Source organism: Pithys albifrons, chromosome Z, assembly GCF_047495875.1.
Source record: "Pithys albifrons albifrons isolate INPA30051 chromosome Z, PitAlb_v1, whole genome shotgun sequence".
Lineage (NCBI taxonomy): Eukaryota > Metazoa > Chordata > Aves > Passeriformes > Thamnophilidae > Pithys > Pithys albifrons.
Genome location: NC_092497.1, coordinates 11,772,760 through 11,794,211, shown reverse-complemented (window position 1 = coordinate 11,794,211; position 21,452 = coordinate 11,772,760). Strand labels below are relative to the sequence as shown.

Sequence of the window (21,452 nt, the reverse complement as noted above, 5' to 3'; positions counted from 1 at the left end):
AGGCCTGGACACTGGACCCAGAGGGACAGCACTGCAGCGCACCCATCCCATGTGGCTGCAGGCAGAATATATTTGACTAACCTGTTTTTGGGGTTGTGTGCCTCATATAGGTAACACAGAGCCAGTTTAAGCACTTGTGCAGTACTGGCAGCATAGACATTTGTACAGGGACCTACTTCATCTCTGTGCTGTCATTATGGACCCTCCAGTGATTCCTTGTTTGTTAACTTTTCTGTCCTGAGGTAGCAATAAACAGATAAACAATAGGATAAGTATGTAGATTACTTGCTTAAATAGACTTGCTAGCTGTTCCTCAAATTTGCATTTGGCAGACTATCTACTTAGTGGATTCTTACACTTCATTGAGATGTAATACTCAGTGCCTATTTCTGTGCAGGAATCTGCCTACTTCTGTCTTTAGTTGACTGGCTGGTACTAGAGCACAGGGGAGATAGGAAAGCTTGAGTGATCCTGACTCAGATTTTAAATTACTGGTTCTTTTTCATGTGGTCTCTGGCCATTTCCCTAATGTGCTTGTGATGGGTTGTTTACTCATGTTTCTCACCTCCCTGGTTTTCAGGTGGTGGGCAGGGGAATGGCAGAAATGCTCAACCACGTGTGGCCCAACAGGCCAGAAGAAGCGAACTGTACTTTGCATCCAGACAGTGGGATCTGATGAGCAGGCACTGGCTGTCACAGAGTGCCAGCACCTGCTTAAACCAAAGACCCATCTGTCATGCAACAGAGATGTCTTGTGCCCATCTGACTGGACAGTGAGCAACTGGACTGAGGTAAATAATTCATCTCAACTGTAGTACTGAATGTTTTTCTCCAAATGGCCTGTTATAGTCAGTAGAGGGGACCAACAACCTGCTATTTTACTTTTCTTAAATATTTTTTGCTTGTTTGTTTAACTTACCTTCACAAATCATTTGTCCAGAAGAAAACAAAAGCTGCCCTCCTTGCTAAATTAACTCAGCAAGTGTTGCATTAACTGTTTCTTGACTTGCTGAGCTTTTGGGACTGTAGAACAGGTTTGAGTGCTAAAACGTGTGTGACACTCATAGTTGCTGTGGATCAGGCTGTGGTGAGGCTCTATGTCATGTCTGTAGGCCTACAAAGAAGTGTTTTTACATTCTTTCCATTCATATCTCTTGCATTCATGACTCTGCCATTCATGACTTTCTTCCCAAAGCTTGCAGGCTTTGGACACGTGGGAATTGTTCAAAGCTGCACCAGGGGAGGTTCAGGCTGGACTTTGGGAAGCATTTCTGTACTAGGAGGGTAGCCAAACACTGGAACAGGTTCCTAGAGAGATATTCAATGTCCTCAGCCTGTCAGTGTTTAAGAGGAATTTGGACAATGTCCTTAACAGCATGTTCTAACTTTTGGTCAGCCGTGAAGTGGTCAAGCAGTCAAACTAGATGATCATTGTTGGTCCCTTCCAATTGAAAATACTACATTTTCCTTTTTGAAAACTTATCTCCCTACTTTCTCTAAACTATTTTTTCCCATGAGACTCACTGCTGTGAGAGTAGAGTCTCATAATGAACTAATAAATTTTGTGACAGCATTGGTTCTGTTTATGCTGCTCACATACCACCATTACAGAATGTTGACTGTTTTGTTAATTGAGTAACCAGCATGTTTTAAATGCCTGTGAAAACATAGACTGGGGTTATACAGCTAGCAGTACAATTGTACAGAAATGACATGCTGCTGCTGCTCAGGTGCCATTGGGTTATATTGGTAACTTACTGACAAAAATAAATTTCTGTACCTTTAGAGAGGGTATGAAGGACAGACTATTTCACCAATAATTGTCAGGAGATTTTTAATTGCAGAATATTCCTTATTGGTGAATGTAAGGGAGAGATTTTACACAGGTAGAACTTCCTGTTGCTCAAATCTTATCTATCTGTTGGAAGATCATTCTGTATCTTATAAATTAAACATACTTATTAGGCGCATAATGAGGATAGAATATTGTAGCCATCCTGAAATCTCTTTTCAGTACATGGCTATAATATAAAATAGAAATTTTAAAGCTAATTCTGTGAGACAGACAGTAGCATGAGAAGTTAATAAGGTTGGATGTTCCTTTTAACTCCCTTGAATGATAGTATAAATCATGCAAGCAGCAAAGTCTTGGCAAAATAAGTGAGTTATATTTCTGTTTAAGCAGCAACAGTATTAATAGTTGTTGTCTTCCTCAATAAGCAAAACCCTTTGCAGAGTAACTTCAGAGGTCAGATTGTAGCTTAGGTGAACTTCCACAGCTCTGTGTAATTCAACATCCTATTCATCTGGAAGTGCAAGGAGGACAGACAGTGTAGCTGATGAACTTACCTGCTGTGAGACCACTCTGCTTGCTTCCCTGCTCCTGTTGCTGCAGAGCTGATGTTATTTTACAGGTGTGAACAGCAGAGAGTGCCCCAGTAGCACAAGGCCATTGTTGTTGGTTTTTTTTTTTACTGCTCCATGACCTTGACTAGGTCTAAAAAAAAAGTTAGATGTGCTAGGGGCATTAAAGTGCTGGCAAAAGAAGTGTTCATCACTTCGTGTTGAGCATCTGGTTATAAGCCCACTGAGTTAGCTGGTCACACTCCCTCACATCCTAGAAAGAATTCCTCCAGAGAAGGTTGTTTGTAACATCTGCTTTCATACTCAACCAGTCATCCAGCCTAAGTACCTCAGACCAGAGAAGAATGATTTCACAAAGTCTTTGATGGAGTGACAGCTACTGAAGGCATAGCTGTGACCGTGGGCCTGAGGGTAAAAAACATCGCAGAAAAACTCTCTTTCACTTTCAACACCCTTTGTACACAGCAGTACTCCCATTTAAATGGAAGCCAGATAGGCTCATTACTTTCAGTAGTCTGTAACTGAGGAGAGACGTACTAGCAGCTCTGGCAGCACTTGGTCTGAATGAAAAATCCATTTCATAAAGTCAAGAAGAGTCCATGAGCTCTGTGGATCATCACAGCAGGTTTGGGGCACTGTGAGCAGCACTGAGTCAGTCAGGTGTGGTTTTGATTGTAGGTTTTTAGTCTGTTTTTTATAACCCTGGTAGAAAAAGTACTAGCCAAATGACTATTGTCTTTATCATGTAGTCTTTTTTTTTGCTGCTGTTTTCCCAAGGTGACATTTACTGTTCTTAAAATTTGAAAAAAACTTTGTGATAGCAGAACATCAGTAGAATGAAGGGCTTGTTCTTCAAGAAAAGCTTTGTAATTGATTATTTGTAATGATGCTTCTTTATTATAAACAAATGACATCTGATATTTATTGATACAAAAGAATGAAGAGGGGAGATGTATTAATTCTTTCATTTGCAGTGCACAGTTACTTGTGGTGGTGGAATAAGAACTCGTAATGTCACCTGTGCCAAGAATAATGATGAGCCATGCGATAGTTCCAAGAGACCAAACTCTAAGGCCCTGTGTGGTCTTCAGCAATGCCCTTCTGCTGGAAGATTCCTGATGCCCCCACTGGCACCCAGAAGAGGCAAGATCATAATCAGAAAAACAACTACTAATCCTGAACGGAGTCTTCCTCGCAGAATGCCCAGACCAAGCCCGAGGTCTTACACAACAGCAAAAACACCTGAGTCTGAAAGTTTAACTCCCTCTTTGCCTACGCACTCTGGTTTGAGTAATGTCTCAGAAGAAGAGGGAACAGCCAACAGAACATTACAAAATAATTTTACTGGACAAAGTGATGTTTACAATTATCCAGTTGTTTCTACTGAAAATAGTTCACAACAAAATACTACTTCTTGGCCTTTTCATAACAGCTTAAGTACTGAAATTATAAGGCATTCTGAAAATACTTCTGACAGTGAGCCAGTTTCTACTGTAGAGAGTGAGATGCAAAGAGGTGAGGACTCTCCTGTTTCCTCATTTACCAGGAATCCAGAAATAACTTCCAGCTATGATTACTTAACTGAGGAATCTGATGACATTGATGGGTCTCTTGGAGTCAGCAAGAGACCAGCCAATGTCTTTTACAGCACAGAACTCAATCCTGAAATCAGAACCAGAAGCACAACCCTAGACACTGTCTCCCCTGTCCTCCCAAATGAGAGTGTGACTCCCCAGTCCCCACCAGCATCTTATCACCAAGATCCTTCTATGCTCTTTCCTGCGAGAAGAGCAGCACAAGGGCTGGAATTTTCAACAACAGCAAACCATGTCATCCTGCAGGTTGATGAGCCCGTTGTAGAAGTAACTACCCCACAAGCACCTGTCACAGAAACACCCACAGTGCTTGGACACGTACCAATGACAAGACAAGACCAGGACATGTACCTGACTGAAAAGAAAAAAGAAGCAAAGCTGCCTGACTCCATAACTACCAGCACACAGTCCTCAGCTCTTGAGCATGCTCTGAGGAACCAGAGTGGAATATCTGAGGGTGTTGTAATGAATGTCACAGGAAACAACCATGTAATAACATCCAACAGTTTGCCCGGTGATGCCTACTGGATAGTAGGCAACTGGAGTGAGGTGAGTTGTCTTTATCTTGTAAGAAGTGGAGAGTGTGAACAGCTGACTGAAGCACTGCTGAAACAAAGCTTCTTAGTTTGTCACAGTTATCTGAAATCAGTACCATACATTCATATGAAATATTTGCTGAAAAAAAAGCTGGTAACTTAGGATACCTAAATTGCTTACATAGAATAAATATACTTATCAGAGGGCCTAGCCATATTTTAAAAATTTCTATTTAATATCCTTCCCACTGCAAAATTTTATGTAAACAGAGTTCTTTTTGTGCAAATTGATTTTACATGCTTGAAATAATGGTACCTAAAGTGAAAGACTTTGGTATCCAAACTCATTATCTCATTCTTCTGATGGGCCTTTTTACCAAGCATAATCTGATCTACCACTGTCTCAGTATTGATGGAGAAGGCTACCAAAGGTCTGTTGCTCTTTACCTATTTGCCCTTGGTTCTAGATGGAATGATTAAAAATTATAGAAATGCAGAAATGCAAGGCCAAAAAGGACAGCAAGAGATGACTTAATGTATCCCATGGCAGTGGAGCGACATCTATACTACTGAGATTGTGTTGGTGTTCTTTGTCTGGATGCAGACTGTGAATAAGACCCCTGCTCTGTCACCACTGCATCAGTGATTGTTCAGGACAAGGACTCCTGATAGCAGGTTGTCATTTCATCTTATGTCTTCCCATGGCCAGGTGAGAATAGCCTTAGCTTCCCATGTTCTAGTGGAACAGGCATTTAGATCTGCTTGGGTGAAAGAGCCTACAAGAGAACATCAAGGGAAAGGCTATGCTCTCAAGCCCACCACAACCTGAGCAGAGATCTGTCATGAGGAGATGCTGCAGTCTGTCCTAGTCATTCATTATCCACCTTGGAAATGTTTTCTTTATACATAGCCAGTATTTTCAGGACTGAAAATGAAGATTCTCTGTTTTTATATGCAGACTGTGGAGGACAATTATATTCTTAATAACTGTTTTGAGGTCAAATTTCTGAATTCTTTTCAGATTTTTCTTGTATTTTCTAAATATTTGGTGACTTTGTTGTTCCCATCTGGACTTGCTTCAGCTTCACCACATATCTCTTCATCAGTGATGTTCATTATCGTCCCACTGACACATGGAAAAAAAAATAATTGCTATCATTTTACTTATTACTCTCTTTGTGAATGCTGGAATGAGATTTGTCTTCTTTTGTAACCATCTCACTTTGACTTACTGAATTTGTGGTCTGTTGTAAACCCCTTAGTACAGTATTTCTAGATCAGCAGATGTTCTCAGTTATGTTTGGGAGCTATATATATGTGTGTGTGTGTATGTATGTGTGCGCATATGTATATGTGTATATATATGTATATTTTTATGTGTGTGTGTATATATATATATATATGTACATGAAAAATTTCCCTATATGTAGTCTTTTGCATACCTTTTTGAATTTCACTGTTGTCTTACAGTTTTTAATTTGGTGAGGTTTAAAGTTCAAAAAAAACTAAATGATTCCAATTTTGGAGGTAGAAACTGGAATCCTTTATTGAACACACAAAATGCAATTCAAGGGTCTTTGGGGGCCAGACATGTTAATGAGGAGGATGGGTTGTGTTAACTAGGGGATGGCTTATGTTAACTAGGGGTTTACACAAGTTTCTGCTACAGTTGCACAAGTGATTAACATTTTCCATAAGCAGGATTTACTTTCTCTTACATGGGGAAGAGAACAAAGAGGTTTCAACATGGTCTGGTAACGTCATCTCAAAATCCTTCCTTACCCTGCTGCAGAAGACAGGCTAATAAACATGGTTGAACATCAACAGATCTTGTGAGGAAGTGTCTGGTCCTTCAGGTGATAGGATTTTTTTCAGATCCTGTTGCCCAAGGTTTTCTGCTTCAGCCTATCAGGCTCCTTGCTTCTAACAGCAGAGTTTCAGCTCTCACAGTGAGGTGTCTTTAAATTCAGATTTCAGTCCTCCTGCCAACTCTCCCAGCTTGCCATCATCTGCAAATGTTTTGAGTGCATGCTGTCTTTCATCATTCAGTTAGTCAGTAAAAACCCTGAAGAGAGCCTGGCTTTCGACACAATCCTGCAGGAGCATATTTGAAATGTCACTTTGTTTTTACACTGAATCAACAAGAACTGCTTTACTACGGTTTTTCAGTTAGCTGAACACCAATCACTCAGACAACATGTCCATCATTTGCTATAAGAATGCTTTGTACAATCATGTAAAAATGCATCACATCAGCTGGCTCCTTATCTTCATTAAGCCATGTATCCCTGTCAGAGAAGGATATTAGACTCAACTGAGTAATTTCAGTTAGATAAGTCTATATGGGCTTTTCTGTTGCTTTATCATCTTTGTTAGTATTTGCTGTGTTGATCTTGATTGTTTTTATCTTCTTGTGAAATCAGGTTGAGTGAAGCATTCTGTTAGACCACAGATAGAAGTTTTTCTTTTCCTAGAAATAATTTGAAAGATGTTCCTGTCTAATCCTCTAGGACTTTTCCAATCTGATATAAAAGTAATTTTCAACAGTTCAAAGTTATTGAGCAACACTCAAATGAATGTTGAGATAAGGTCAATATATTCGGTTTCACAGAACTGATGAAATAAATTTGAGCATATTTAATGCATCTAACTTTGCTATTCTTTAATGTTTTAGTAATCTTTTGCTATTCTTGTTCAAGCTATTATATCTTGTTAAAATTAACTTTATGGGAAGTGTGGCACATTTAACTTTTTTTTTTTTACAAGTTTGAAGAAGGAAAGTGATAGAAAAAGAATTTGTAGAATCGCAGTCCTTGAAGTTATTCTGAAGCCATCTGGACTTGTTCTTGGCAGCTCTCTCTAGGTACCCCTGCCTGAGCAAAGGTCCTTTTTAACCTCGACCATTCTGTGATTCTATTAATAAAGTCAGCTGTTATCTTTCTCATGAACTAAAAGTTACCTATTTCACACACACTCACACACACACCCCTTGGTTTCAACATTCACAGGACCTTTTCTTTTTGTTTGTTACTTTTAACTGATTTTTAATCTACAATTTTCTTATTTTTGCACTTTTTATTTACCCATTCTCAGTAAAACTTTGTGAGTGTTTTAAGATGATGTCTGTCCAAGGCACTGGTATTTCAAGACCAGTGCATCTACCTAGATGAATGTCTTGCTATGCTCTCCCTCATTGTCTTTTAGTAACTGTCAATATTCTGACATTTCTTTGCTCTTTAGAATATCTCTATACTAGTAAATAAATAGTGACCAGGAATAGTGGTAGCCACTGAGATGGAATGGTGTGACATGTCCTGTAGTAGTGCTGGCACTTGCCTCCCAAGGGAGAGCACTAATGTGAGTAGGGCAAAACAGTGCCCAATTCCACTGGTTCTTCTGTCTGTAACTTTTACTTTCTTTCCTAGTACTTTCCCAGGTCATTGAGGACCATCACTTTTCCCTTTTTAAGAGCTTTCTGGGTGCCAAAGGTACTCCATTAGCAGCAGATCTTCTCATTCTGCACCTCTGGTATTGGTCATGAAAAGTCACCTGCACTTTCTCTCCCTGTAACAATTTGCTGTGGCAAGAGGAAATCTTGGTTTCCAAAAAGGGAAAAGTAGTAAGTCTTCACAAACTTCAAAGCAGTCTGTGTCCTTTATGTAGGATCAAACAGCAATCAAGAGAGCTAAGGCTTTAAGCTGAGACCATTTGAAACATCATGCCTTTCTCTCTGGACTCTGTACCTGCACACAACAGGTTTTGAAATAATCCTGCCTCACCTTCTGCAGATAAATAAAGCTTAGTAAGTATGATCTACCCAGCACAATCCCTTGAACTATCTTTGATCTTCTCATGGGTGCTCAGCATGGGGCTTTGGTTAAAGACTAGGCAGCCCTTTAGTAAAGTCTTGGTGTTGTCAGGCTGGTATAGCAGAGCTGGGGAAGCTGTCAGTCAGCAAGTAAAACAAGCGCAGTCCATCCTCTCAGATAGAAAAATTGTCACAGACAGATACATCACTAGGCAAAAATGACCAGTGGTATGCAGTTCCTTTTAACAGGACCTTTGTACACATGTTCCAGGAAGCTCCATGTCTTCAATGTTCATTTTCTTTCCCACTTCAGCTTCTGTTTAGGTTTCCTTATTTTTCCAAGGACATTTACTCAGCTTTTCCACTTCCACATAGGGAGTTCAAACCACACAACAGCAGTTGCTTTCTTCATCATTTTGCTTACTTAATCCCAGGTTATTTAGGCTATTTTTCATGCCAGTTACAGGCTACTTGGTGTGTGTTGGATTTGATTCTGTGTGTGTAGTTCACTGTACCTCCCTTTTTAAGGGAGTAAAAGGTAAATGGGTGCCTCCAACCAATTTTCACCCTTTTCCGCTTTAGAATACAATGGCAGTGTTTAGGTTTTTTGTGAAAGGTATGCATTCTTAGAATCTGGACTCGAATAATCGATACTATCTTACCTCAGACACTAAAATCCTCCCTAATGTTGAAAATACTCAGTCACTTCCTGAATTAATAATTTAAAAAAATTCTTTTCTTTCACAGTGATGCCAAAGGGGTTTTTGTTCTAATTTTCACATTTTGTAGATTTTAGGAACACAGTAGTTGTGGATTTTTAGAGGGTTAATATTTCTAACAGTTTAAGTTTAATGCCTTTCTATCACTACCCCTGTCCCAGAACAGGGAGCTCAAATTCCTTTAGTTAATTAATCTTGTTTAGACTCCTTTCCAAGGTAGAGCTGAAAGATACCAGAAGGCCTACAGAATGAAACATAAACATAGGTCAGAGTGACCCAGAGGTCAAAACTGGATGAGCTCCAAGAGACCTTTATGTGCCTGAAGAAGAAGAGCTGATGAAGACAGAGGGTCTTGACGACCCCAGACCCAATTCCAGGGGTTGGTCCAGGGGTGGGACTGGGGCTGGACTGAGAAATGTGTAAAGCAATGATTGGAGGGATCTTATTATAAAAGCCATGGAAACAAGAACTGGGACACATGCATGTCATCCTGTATTCCTGTGGGCTATAGGCCTGTGATATTAAAGGACCTTTACTTTTTATCTTACCCTACACTAAGAGTCCTGTTTTTGGGAAGGGTCACTCATGGCATCAACAGTTCTCTCAATGTTCTCACACATTTTATTTAAGTTTTCAGCATCTCATCAGGAATATTAGGGATAGAGAGGGAGCAGTGCTGAAGATTGGATGCAATTACATTTTCCATTTGATCCCCAAAGATAACAGAAGAAAATGTGGAACAGCTGGTACTGATTTAGAATGTCTCAGTAAGTAGGAGTTTGCCAAAGAAGAGAATTGCATAGTATAGATCAGAATTGGTACTCTCTTCACAAAGCAATAGAAAGCCCTCCTTCAAAACATTAAGTAAAATTCAGGTGAGTTTGAAGTCTTCTTTTGAGTTTCTCAGATAACCTAGGTCATCTAAAATGGCTCTAGATATTTATACTTAGGTTCCATGATTGTTTCCGGAATGATGCTCTAATGTTGAGTTTTCCCTGTTTTCCCTCTTACTCCCTCTGCAGTGCTCCACCACCTGTGGAATGGGGGCTTTCTGGAGACTTGTGGAGTGCAGCAGCTGGAACACATCTCATTGCCAGCACATGAAAAAGCCTGATCCTGCAAGAAAATGTTATCTCCGCCCATGTGCTAGGTGGAAAACAGGAAATTGGAGCAAGGTAACTTCATTCAGAGCTGTGTGTGAACAGTAAGCTTGCAAATTTCAGCGAGTAGGAAATTCTGAGTACTTCATTTTTCAAGCAATTATTTACTCAGGGGCAAGGCATACATGATTCCCAGTTGACCATTCACTGCTAATTTTCTGATTTCCTGACAAAGTTATATCTGGAAATACATCTGCTTGCATTTTGTTCTTCCTGTGGTAGGTTGTGCTCATTAACTCTTGCATCTAGAGTAAAACCAGGACTGACTGTTCATGTTCTATGGAGCTCACAGGGCAAAGCTGTATATCTTTGGTTGTGGCATCTTTCTGGTATTTGCCTCCAGATGCATATCGTAATTTTAAGAAGCAGTGGGAATTTGGAAGAGGGAGTTGTCATGTTCCTATTCCCCCTTGTCATCATATATTATCTCTTACGTGACTTGATCTGTTTCCCATCCATGTAATCTCTTAAGTTTTTACATTTTCAAAAAAGTGAAAGACAATTGTACTGGGGCGAATGCCTGTTATGTATACAGTCCTATTTGTGCCTAGTTATATACCCATAGTCTGGTCAAGGGTGGTAAGTGGAGCCCAAGGAATTGTGTTTGAGTCTCATTTTGGTATTTTAAGATGCGTGATGGACAGCTGGAAGGACTTTCGTGACTTCTTGAAGCTTATTACATTTTGTCTTTGTGCAGTTTAAAGATGGAGCTTCAAACAGCTGGCTATTTTTCAAGACTCAAAAAACTACAGAAGTCTATTGAAATAATGTTGATTTAATACAGAGAAAGATAGGTGTCTCAGACTTTTTCTGTACCTATCATTTTTGTGGACAATGTTGTTGCCATTGGGCTAGAGGGCAGATTCATACAATGAAAAGGTTATACTTACAAAACCTCTGTTATATTATTAAGGGCTTTGACATAAAATTGATTTGTACAGGAATTACATGCCTGTTACGGAAGTTCAGGAAAGGCCAAGGCTTTACATAACTACATTTAAGCCTTCAAAATTGGTTTTAAATGATACATAGATATTCTGCAGTCCCAGTTGCAGTAGGGCATCTTTCACCTTCACTTTTTCTTCGTAAATGTCATTCCTCTCGCAACAAGTGAATGATAGCTATGTCAAAGAAAGTAGCTAGAAATCAGGCTTAATCATAAAATATTATGGGAAACAAATTTTTAAAGTGTTAGTCCAGTTATGAACAAATTTAAAGGAAAAGGCTTTTCCTAAGAGATTTTTGTTGTGTTACTCACCCTTATTTTCCATCAAGTGAACTAGACAAACCTAATTACAATTTCATGTATAAAAATGACTAACTTTTATTTGCTTTAGAAGGGCTTTTTTTTGTTACTAATTTCAAACATTTTAACTTTTTCACAGCAATGCACCTGTGTTCCACTGTCAGTGTAGTAGGGCTTTCTCTGTTCCTTTACTCTCATCTCATTCTTCCCCTCCCGTGATTAAAAGTGCTTCAGATGAGATCTTACAGTCTGAGTTTAGTATCAGGCATGTTACACATATTTTGTACTCATTTGTTTACACAGTCACTTCTGTCCTCTATTTTTGTCTGATGGAACAGAAACTCCTGTGGGAGGTATTATGTTCAGGTTATTTGCTCAGTTGGAGAATGTGTATTTATGCAAAGGAGAACAGCCTCAGTTGCTCTTGCAACATGGTAGTAAAGGTAAAAGCTGATCTGAAGTTATTCAGTGGTGTGGTTGAAATTGGCTTTAATTCTGGATGAAGACAAACTGTTTGTTTTTCCTTATCCTGAGGGCAGCAAATTCAGTTATTCCTCAACAGCAGAAGAGGTGGGACAGGACCTGGTGGTGCTGCATGAGGCTTTGGAGCAAGCTCTGGAGAGAAACAGAAGGCTGGAAGGGCTCACTTAGCTCACTAGCAGAGCTGAGAAGTGATTTCACAGACTATGAGCTAGGCTCAGGTGCCTTTCATCTCTCCCATTCTCTCATGCCCAGGTTGTTCTTGGGGTATGGATCTTCATGGCACCATGGAGAAGCAAGGAAGGTGAGGGTGGGAACTGCCACTCCATCCCTTCCTTCCTCATTCTTTCCGTTCCTCCCTCTGAAACAACTAGGGAACTGCCAATTTCCCTGCATACAAAATTCAATTTTTTGTATTTGTTGCAATGACACTTTCACTGTGACATTTTTGGCAGTCAATGGTAAAATTTCCCAATTAGATAATGCATCTGTGTTATTAATGGGCATTGCATTGAGGAGGGGAAATACTTACATGTTGTGTTCCAGCTTGCTGTGATGAGAACCACAGTTTAAGCCTGACAACAAATTGCTGTTATGGTAAACTGGAAATTCCTTCTATGCAGAATGCCCAGAGCTCAGACTGTCCTGCCCTTGCGCCTCTGTGACTGGGGGAGGTACAGCCTCTCAGTGGAGCATCTTTTGGAGATGTGCCCCTTTCTGTTTTGTGTACAGTGCTCTGCTACCTGCAACGGTGGCTTCAAGACCCGAGATGTTCACTGCATTGATGTTCGTGAAAAGAGACTTCTCAGGCCTTTCCATTGCCAGTTGCTTGGATATAAACCACAACTCAACACTAGTTGCAACACAGAGCCTTGCTTGCAGTGGCATGTTGAGCCCTGGAATGAGGTATGGTCCTTGAAAAGAAGCTTTGGGAATAAGCAATTACCTGTCAGGTAACAGTGACTGTCAGATCCTGTGCTGTTGAGTAAACTTTTGCTCAAAGGAAGACACACGGCTAGTTTGTAACACTCTGCAGACCTTTTGTATGGTTACAGCAACAATTAGCATAGACATTTGTAAGACTCCCCACAATCATTCTTAGGATTGCATGTCATACACTGCTGGAGCTGTAAATCACCATACTCTGAAAGAGAGTATTAGATGGCCTGCAAGTTTTGTTTTAGCTACCCTATTTGACCAGTAGATGATGGTAAATTAGATTAATCTCTTTAGCTGCCATTTTAATGTAGCTTTCTCATTGTGATGAATTTAAAATTTTCCTTTGAGTTTTTGGACTGAAATTTTATCAAGCCACAGACTTTTGGAACCCTTTGTAGGATAAATCTGTTTCAACAAACTCATAGGCAGTCAGGCACATATTTATGTCAGCTAAAGCACATAGTCTGATTAAATTTTAGTGTTTACTCCCAATAAAAGCAGTTCTGGAAAAAGCACCATGATGTTTACAGCCCTCTGGACCTGATGCTTTTGGATTTCAAGGGAGGTGATAACACTGTTCTTTGTGAGCACTGACAAATCACGCCTGCCATGAGGAGAACACCAGGATGTGTGTATTCAGAGCAATCAGCAGGTTCTACTTCAGACCAAGTGAAAAAACAGTAAATCAGTGGATAAGTAATACTAGAATGTAGACAGAAGAACATTTAAAAAATAACTTGGGCCACTGTCTTTGTGTGACACTTCTATTGCCAAATAATTCATTTATTACATAGACTGGGTGAATATTAATGTCCCAAACCACCTCAAAAATGAGATTATGCATCTCATGAACTTGTTCTGTCTTCAGTAAATATTACAGATTAAACCTGCAGGCATGTGACTTCCAATCTCATTCTTGTTTGAGAAGGTACTGGTGCCAGCGATGTTGATGAGCAAGTCTGAGTTGCGTATTCTGTGTAGCCACTTCCATGCTTTTCTATAGTCCTTGCAATAACACATGTCAGGAGCATCTTTTCCCCAGCAAACAGCTTCTTTCCTGTCTCCTTCCAAGCATGGGATAAGTGTCTCAGTGCAGAGCTTTTCTTCACATCTGGACTTTAAGAGGTTGTTGTGCAGGCTAGCCTGTATATCATTCTGCAACCTATAGGTCAGTGACCCTGGATTCTTGTTATTCTTGTTACTAGTGGCTCCACATTTATAAATGAGCATTTCCAGCTGTCCTTATGGTCTATTTTTGGATCCTTTTCCATTCCCACTTCTTGTTGTGCCTCTGTTTTGTTAGTGTTCAAGAACATGTGGTGGTGGCCAGCAAAGACGACACATCTACTGCCCAGAAGAAGGGTTCTGTGACTGGACCAAAAGACCTAATACCACTGCATCTTGTAACAGGAAGCCTTGTACACAGTGGATTAACCAGGCCTGGAGTGCGGTAGGATTCAGTTTATTTCTGTCCTGATTTTTGTCATGAGTTGACCTTATCTGGTCCTATTATTCCTTTGTCTTTCAACCTTGCCTATGGCAAGGATAGCTTCTTATGCACAGCTGAAGTTACAATTAAAGAACTTTTGAAAACATTACTAAACATTTCATAGCCAGCCCATCTCTGTTCCTTCAGCAGACAGGGATTGTAGCTTCTGCTTTTTGTTGCTGCATTACATGTTTTTGGAGGACTGGGTTTTTTGACTTGTCTAGTAAAATAGGAGATACCATTAACATTCCTCCATTGCTCATTTGAAATTTTCCATTCTTATGGACTAGTGAAGGGGACTGGGTGATACTTACAACAACTTTGTGGAGTGTTGGATTTGCCCATACAAAGAGAAGTTCTGAATTTTGACCAATAGCCTTCTACTTCAGCACCTGGAAATCTAATTGACAAATATGAGGCGTGTCTTTGGAGAACCTTTCAATGTCTGCAGCACATTTATTTTTAAAGAAAATGGTATATCTAATATCTTTCCCTTCAGTTTTCTTATAAACATTGCATACCTTACAAATACTCCTCACAGCAGAATGGAATATTGAAGGAAGGATAAAAGTGAGAGCCACAAATAAGAAAACAGTGGAGACTTATGTAACACAGAAAATGTAATGAGTTGGTTTTGACACAAAGCCATTAGGTAATTCAGGACTATAATGTAATGTAGAGTTAGCGTAACACTGAAATATGGAAGTGAAATACATAAAATAAGCACCTGAATACCAAAAATTGTAGCAATTATCTTACTTATTTATTAATCTCATATTAATATATCATTAATTTTACTTTGTTACAATTAGTTTAAACATCAATATAAAGTTGTTGCAAGAGTACCTGAGATAATTTAATGTACTTCACACCAATACTGTTGTGTCTCCTGCAGAGAGATATACATTAGAGAGAGGACAATTTGCAAAAAATTTAGAAAGGTACCAGTCCTCTCTTCACCTTTTGTGCTTCATTAGCTGATATTCTGTCTTTGAATTAGTTACCTTGCTGGGCACCATTTATGTGAAGAGAAAAAGAATTTAAATTTGATTGGTATTCCCACACACTCTTGGGAGTCAGAAGTATTAAGTACATTTTCAGAATAGTACAGAAATGTATTTTAAAATGTTCCTTTTTTTATGGCCATCTGTGTGCAGCTGGAACAAGCAGCTGGCAGTTCTTTTGTGGTAACTGCTGTGTAAATGTCATGAAAAAAACAACATCTCCCTGAGCTTTCTTTAAATCTTAGGTTGGTAATTTGTAGACCTAACATTGCAATTGATTATACATGTTTAACTTAGATAGTGAGAAAACACAGGAAGCAAAAAATGTCCTAATTTGGACTAATTTGAACTACTACTGTCTTGTTTTCTAGGACTGCTCATTCTCATCCTCCTCTGTAGAAAACAGTCCTCTTGTTACACATTCCAAGATGCTGTATTTATACTATTTACCCTTCCATTGTATCCTTCCAAATCTGGCCATGACACAATGAAGGTGTCTGCATAGAACGTGCACAAAGTACTGTAATGTCTGGTTCTGGATAATTTTTAGCCTTTTGTCGCATTACAGCCCAAATATTGGCATATTACAAAATTTTGATGTAAAAAGACTTTTATATATGCTAAAATTACTCTCTTTCAGTGCACTGTTTCTTGTGGAGGGGGCATTCAGCAAAGAACTGTGAAGTGCATGAATACAGAAACCAATGAAACTGAAGATGACAGTATGTGTATGGATAAAGCCAAGCCAACAGAGTATCAGAAATGCAATCTGCAAGAGTGCAGGAAGAGTACAGGTATAGTAATACACCTGCATGAGACAGTTTGCAAAAGGCTTTTCATTTGTCCTGAGATCCTGCAAAAACTGTGAAATGACTCAACGTATCAGCTTCTTTTGAGTACTAAGGGCTCAGTACTTACAGGTCAGCCTGACCTGCTACTGCTCAGCGGTTCTGTTGGCTGTTCTCTCTTATGTTCTCCAGCCCTCCTGGCCTTGTGTTGCCATGATGAGGAGTGCAGTCCTCTGAGCATGCATCCCCAATTTATGATACCACAAGTGAATGAGTAGGGCTGCTTGTATTGTCCTATTTTGGGTAACTCAGGCTGGGTGAGAGACACGCAGTGAGTCCAAGTACATGCCATTCCTTAAGACAGATTCCCCCTGTGGAAACTGCAGATTCTGGACTGTGAGTGCAGGCAAACAAGTTCTTGCAGAGACCCTGTAAGAAGAATCAGTGTCCCATAGGGGAGGGCTGTCCAAAGTGGAGAGGTGGAGAAAAGGGTTTTTTTGGTTCAGGGTGTCCTGTACCTCTCTTGTTCAAAGGTCCAGGAGCCCAGTTGTGTGGGTTGTTAATAGCCCAGAAAAGAGGTGTCAGGGAAGGGAAGAATCTTAGAGAAGGTACAGATCTTTGTCTGTAGTCTGAGTACTGCAGTATCCAGCAGGTACCCTCAGGTGAGAACAGCAACAACTTAGAGTCCTTGTAGAAAAGCCTTCAAAACCCTTTTGAAGGATGATTCTTCCCTCGTAGTAAGTCAGTGGTAGAGGTCTAATTTGGCAATGAAACAAGGGTTTGGCTCCTGAGGGCAGTGCAGATCTGACATACCCTTGAGAGCGATGCATCATACCTGCTGCTCTTCAAAGATTTTAGATATGTTTTGCCCTAGAGTTGAATTGGTCTGCTTATTTTCTGTTCCTCTCATGTTTAGAAAGACAGAATCAGATAAATACTGCCTACACAGATTAGTACTAGTTATTTCTGTGAATAAAAGCACAAGTGACCCATAAACATAAGAAATGCCCAACTGGGTAGACCACTGTTCCATGCAGCCAAACACTGTGTCTCCAACAATGCCACTGAAAGATGTTACTTAGCAAGAGTACAATATTTTGGCCCTTTCCTGAGATTCATTTCTGTGGTAGTCCACCAGCATTCCCAAGTGACATATTAGGACTGTTAAATATTCCTCATGTAGTGCCTTTTAATTTAAATTTTCATTAATATGTTTCAACCCTTTTGGACCTTTCAAAGCTGCTTGCTTCCATCATTTCCTGTGGCAGCAAGTTCTTAGAATCATAGAATTATCAAGGTTGGAAGAGACCTCTAAGATCATCCAGTCCAGCTGTCCACCCAGCACTGCCACTGTAACCCCTAGACCACTAAACCACATTGTCCACCATCAGATCCAGATGCCTCTTGAGCACTTCCAGGGGTGTGCTCACCTCCAGGTGACTCTATCACCTTCATATTTCAATACCTGATCATCCTAACAGTAAATTTTTTTTCTGATATCTAATCTGAATTTTTCTTGTCTCACCTTAAGGCCATTTTCTCTTCTCCTCTCACTGTGTAGGGCAGAAGAGAACAGCTCCCACCTCACTGCAACCTCTTCAGGTAGCTGCGGAGAGCAATGAGGTCCCCCATAAGCCTCCTCTCTTCTAGACTAAACAAACCCACCTCCCTCATCCATTCCTCATAAGATGTATTTTCTCCACCCATCACAAGCCTTTTTGACCCTCTCTTGACATGCTACAGCACCTCTGAGTCCTTTTTGAATTGAGTGGCACAGAACCGGGCACAGCACTCATTGGATTGTCTAACCAATGCCAAGTGCAAGGGCACACTCCCTCCCCCAGTCGTGCTGGCCACACTGTTTTTGCCACTTCCCTCATCACTCTGGAGTGGGTCCCATCAGGGCCGATAGACTTGTGAGTGTCTAATTGGCCTAGAAGGTCATTAACCATCTCCTCCCAGATTATGGGGGCTCCATTCAGCAACCCGTCATGAAATTCCAGCTCTGGGGCTGGGTATCCTGAGGACAGGTGTTACAGAGATTCACAGTTTGGTGTGAAAAAAATCACTTTTATCTGTTATAAACTACCTTCATACTAGTTTTCATTGAGTTCCTGCAGTTCCAGTGTTGAGCAATGTGCTGAAAAACAGCCTTGCATTTGGCTAATCCACCATTTTCTGCTTTGCACACCTTGTCTTCTTGCAGCTGAGGACCCCCAGTTTCTAATATCTAACTAAATCTGGCACATCTCAGTTTATTAAAGCTACCACAGACCTATGAGCACCATAGTACATACAGGGCCAGTCCTTGTCTTATTCTGGTCCTTCAGAAATTGAAGGGTAGCCAAGCTGAACATGTAGTTGCCTGTACTTTGTGCTCTCCTGCCTGCCCTGCATTGCTTTGCATCATGCTGCCAGCCCACTGCACCTGTCTTAAATGCAGTTACAAGAATGCAGAAGTATCAGACTCACAAATAATTGTTGCTGGGCTTTCTCTGGCAGTCCTTAATGTTAGAAATATTGAAGTGAAAAACATAAATCAGCTATTGTCTGCTGCAAAAGTGAAGTCTCACTGAACAGCAATGAGCACTGTATTTTCCAAGGCAGGAGGTCATGTGTTCACTAAAAGATCCCAGAATTTCAAGGGCATCAAGCTGGCCTGTAACACAAAGGACGAGAAAGCCATCATAAGTAAGAGTCTTAGGAGACAGGACTGGCCTAAAGTAGTTTAAAATTCTAGAAATACAGGTAGTGTGTCAGCAAAATATAGCTAATTCTTCTCATCTTCTCCACCACAGGGCTGATCTGCAGCAAAGACCAGCTGTCGATTCACTTCTGTCAGAGGCTGAAAGGCATTGGCAAGTGTTTGCTGCCATCAATACAGACTCAGTGCTGCTTCACGTGTAGTCAGTCCCAAATCCGTAACAAAGTAAGATTTGGGGATCAACGAGGCCTCAGACAACACCATGCTAAATCTAGAAGAAAATCACCTCAAAACCAAAAAAATAACAACCAGGCGGCTTGGCACTAGCTGTTATTGTCATTTTTCCTTTGAGAAGGGTTTCTGTTTACAGGTTTTATGTTTCTCTTTTTTTTCTGAACCATCAAACATAAATGGAAATCTGTGATCAAAACTGGGAAAATACATTGCCTAGGTTTATCAGTCCTAATTTACTGCTTCATTTTTTAATCTGTAATAGTCAAAAAACTGTAACATAGCAAGGTACCAGTGGCTAGTACTTCTTAGGCATGCATAGATTCTAGAAACAAGCTTGCAAGAATTCTCTGATAGTTTCAAATTAATGTTTTACTTGTTCTTTCTTCCATCTCTTTTCCAAAACCAACTTGAAACATCAGCACTACTTACTCAAGAGTGCTTAGTGAAGGCAGTCAGTGGTGCAGGAGAGAGAGACCTGCTCTGTGGACCAGTTCTCTTTATGCCTGCTTGCCTTTCTGTCTTAAGAATCAAGGTGAAGTGGCAGTGTTTGTCTAATTTTGTTGTTCACTTCATCAATTTAAAAGCAGAGCTTTATAATAAGTCTTTATGATAGGCAGGCTGAATTGAAACCTTGGGGTTTTCAGAAGAAAAAAAAAATCTTCACTTGATACTTGATTGAACCTCTAAAGGATACCTCAGCTGCCGTAGCCTGTTCTGACCAGTTTTCTTCTTCTGCCAGAAATGTCTTGTTTTCACCTGAAAACCCCATCAAATATGGGATGTTAAGATCCCAAGTATGTTTTAAGCAACATTTCTTGGTGCCATAGAAGCAAAGCTATTGGTATCTACCACCTTAATAGAGTCATAGAATCATTTAGGTGGAAAATACTTTTAAGATCAAGAAGTCCAACCTTTGACCCCGAACTGCTGAGTTCACCACTAAACCATGTCCTTAAGTGCCACATCTACATGTCTTTTTTACTCATTTAGGGGAGAAACCATCAATATGTGTTAGACAGTTTTATACATTCCATTTGACAGAATAATTTCAGTATAAGGAAATGCTTGGTTTTGCTAATCTTTTGCTAGACAGGCAAAAAAACATTCTTAAGTAACATCTATAGTTCCTCTCCATCTAAAATTAACTATCCAAGGCCATTTGAAATCAGATAAAGCAAGACTTCCAAGTCAAAACTATAGCCAGTCTCCATAGCTGCAATTGTTCAATCACAAATGATACCAGTCAGCAGAACATACAAAACTGTCAGGAAACTGATGTAGCATTGAGGTTGTACCAGGTTGCTCTGCAGCCAAAATTGAACCTCCAGATTTAACCTTTGGAAAGGGTGTGTTAGTGGTATTCTGTCTCTATTGACTTCTCATTTTCACCCGTTTTGTGTTAGTGGTCAGCTTCACTTTGTTCAAGAATATTACTGTTGCCAAACAGGGGAATTAAGGCACTGTATTGGTTGCACTGTTTATGGCACAAAGAGTAAAGAAGACACATGGTGAGAGAGCAAAAGATTTCTAAACTAATGTAGGTAAGGACAGTTTGCAGCTTTTGAGTTTAAAGACCAAAGTCTTTCTATTCTTTTAAAGGAGGAAGGAGTGATGAGCTGACTCAGCTGAATAGTTTTGCAGATGTTGTGTTAACAGATATGATAAAATTCAACTTAATAGATTCAAACCTTTCTTGCAGCTTCAAATGTGGCATGCAAGCATTTCAGGTGGAAAACTCCCATACTGTATTTTGAATTTTACACCCTTGGCATTAAAGGCCAGCTAGCAACTGGAAACTTGGTAATTCACAGCAATATTCAGTGATAGAGCTATTGTTTAATGCATTATCTCCCAGTAGTGGCATAAGCCCACATCCATAAGAGAACTGTCACCTTACTCACAGCACACTTTCTCCTCAGTGCAAATCCTTCATCATAGCGAGGGTAAGGGCACTTGGGACAGAGTAGTGTCTGCATGGGTCAGGCCTCAAGCATGAGAAGACCACTAACCAAATCTGTTTTGCTGTTGAAGAAAATGACAAAAAAAACTTCAGGGAGCTGCAACTGGCCCCTTGGAACAGAGCCAGGCATTTTCAAAAGATCTGGACAAGAGCAGACATTTAGATTTCTTTGGAATTCAGTAGGATTTGGATACCTTGGTTCTTCATGCTTTTTACAAAATCTCAGATTTACTCCCCAGTTACCTGACAGTTTGAGATGTTACTATAGGGAAATGCCACATTTTATGCAGTATAGTTTGAGACATATAGTCATGAGTCCAAGTGTCACTGTGGTTACAGAACTATGACTAGCAGTAGCCCTCTTTCTGAAAAGACCTTTATGAAAGTTAATAGAAATATTTTGGCCTGGTGATGGTTACAGGTCAA

At 40.1% G+C, this 21,452-nt stretch overlaps 1 protein-coding gene across 1 annotated transcript in view; it reads left to right on the top strand.

Moving 5' to 3' along the window:
* The window catches only part of ADAMTS12 (ADAM metallopeptidase with thrombospondin type 1 motif 12), a 153,501-nt gene extending 133,575 nt beyond the window's left edge, over positions 1-19,926 (top strand). The window contains exons 18-24 of the mRNA XM_071580426.1: positions 581-791; positions 3,339-4,508; positions 10,045-10,197; positions 12,641-12,814; positions 14,151-14,297; positions 15,981-16,134; positions 18,927-19,926. Coding sequence (XP_071436527.1) covers positions 581-791; positions 3,339-4,508; positions 10,045-10,197; positions 12,641-12,814; positions 14,151-14,297; positions 15,981-16,134; positions 18,927-19,159 — 2,242 coding nt within the window. The 3' untranslated portion in view covers positions 19,160-19,926. The remainder of the gene's footprint in view (positions 1-580; positions 792-3,338; positions 4,509-10,044; positions 10,198-12,640; positions 12,815-14,150; positions 14,298-15,980; positions 16,135-18,926) is intronic.
* The last annotated feature ends 1,526 nt before the right edge of the window (positions 19,927-21,452 follow it).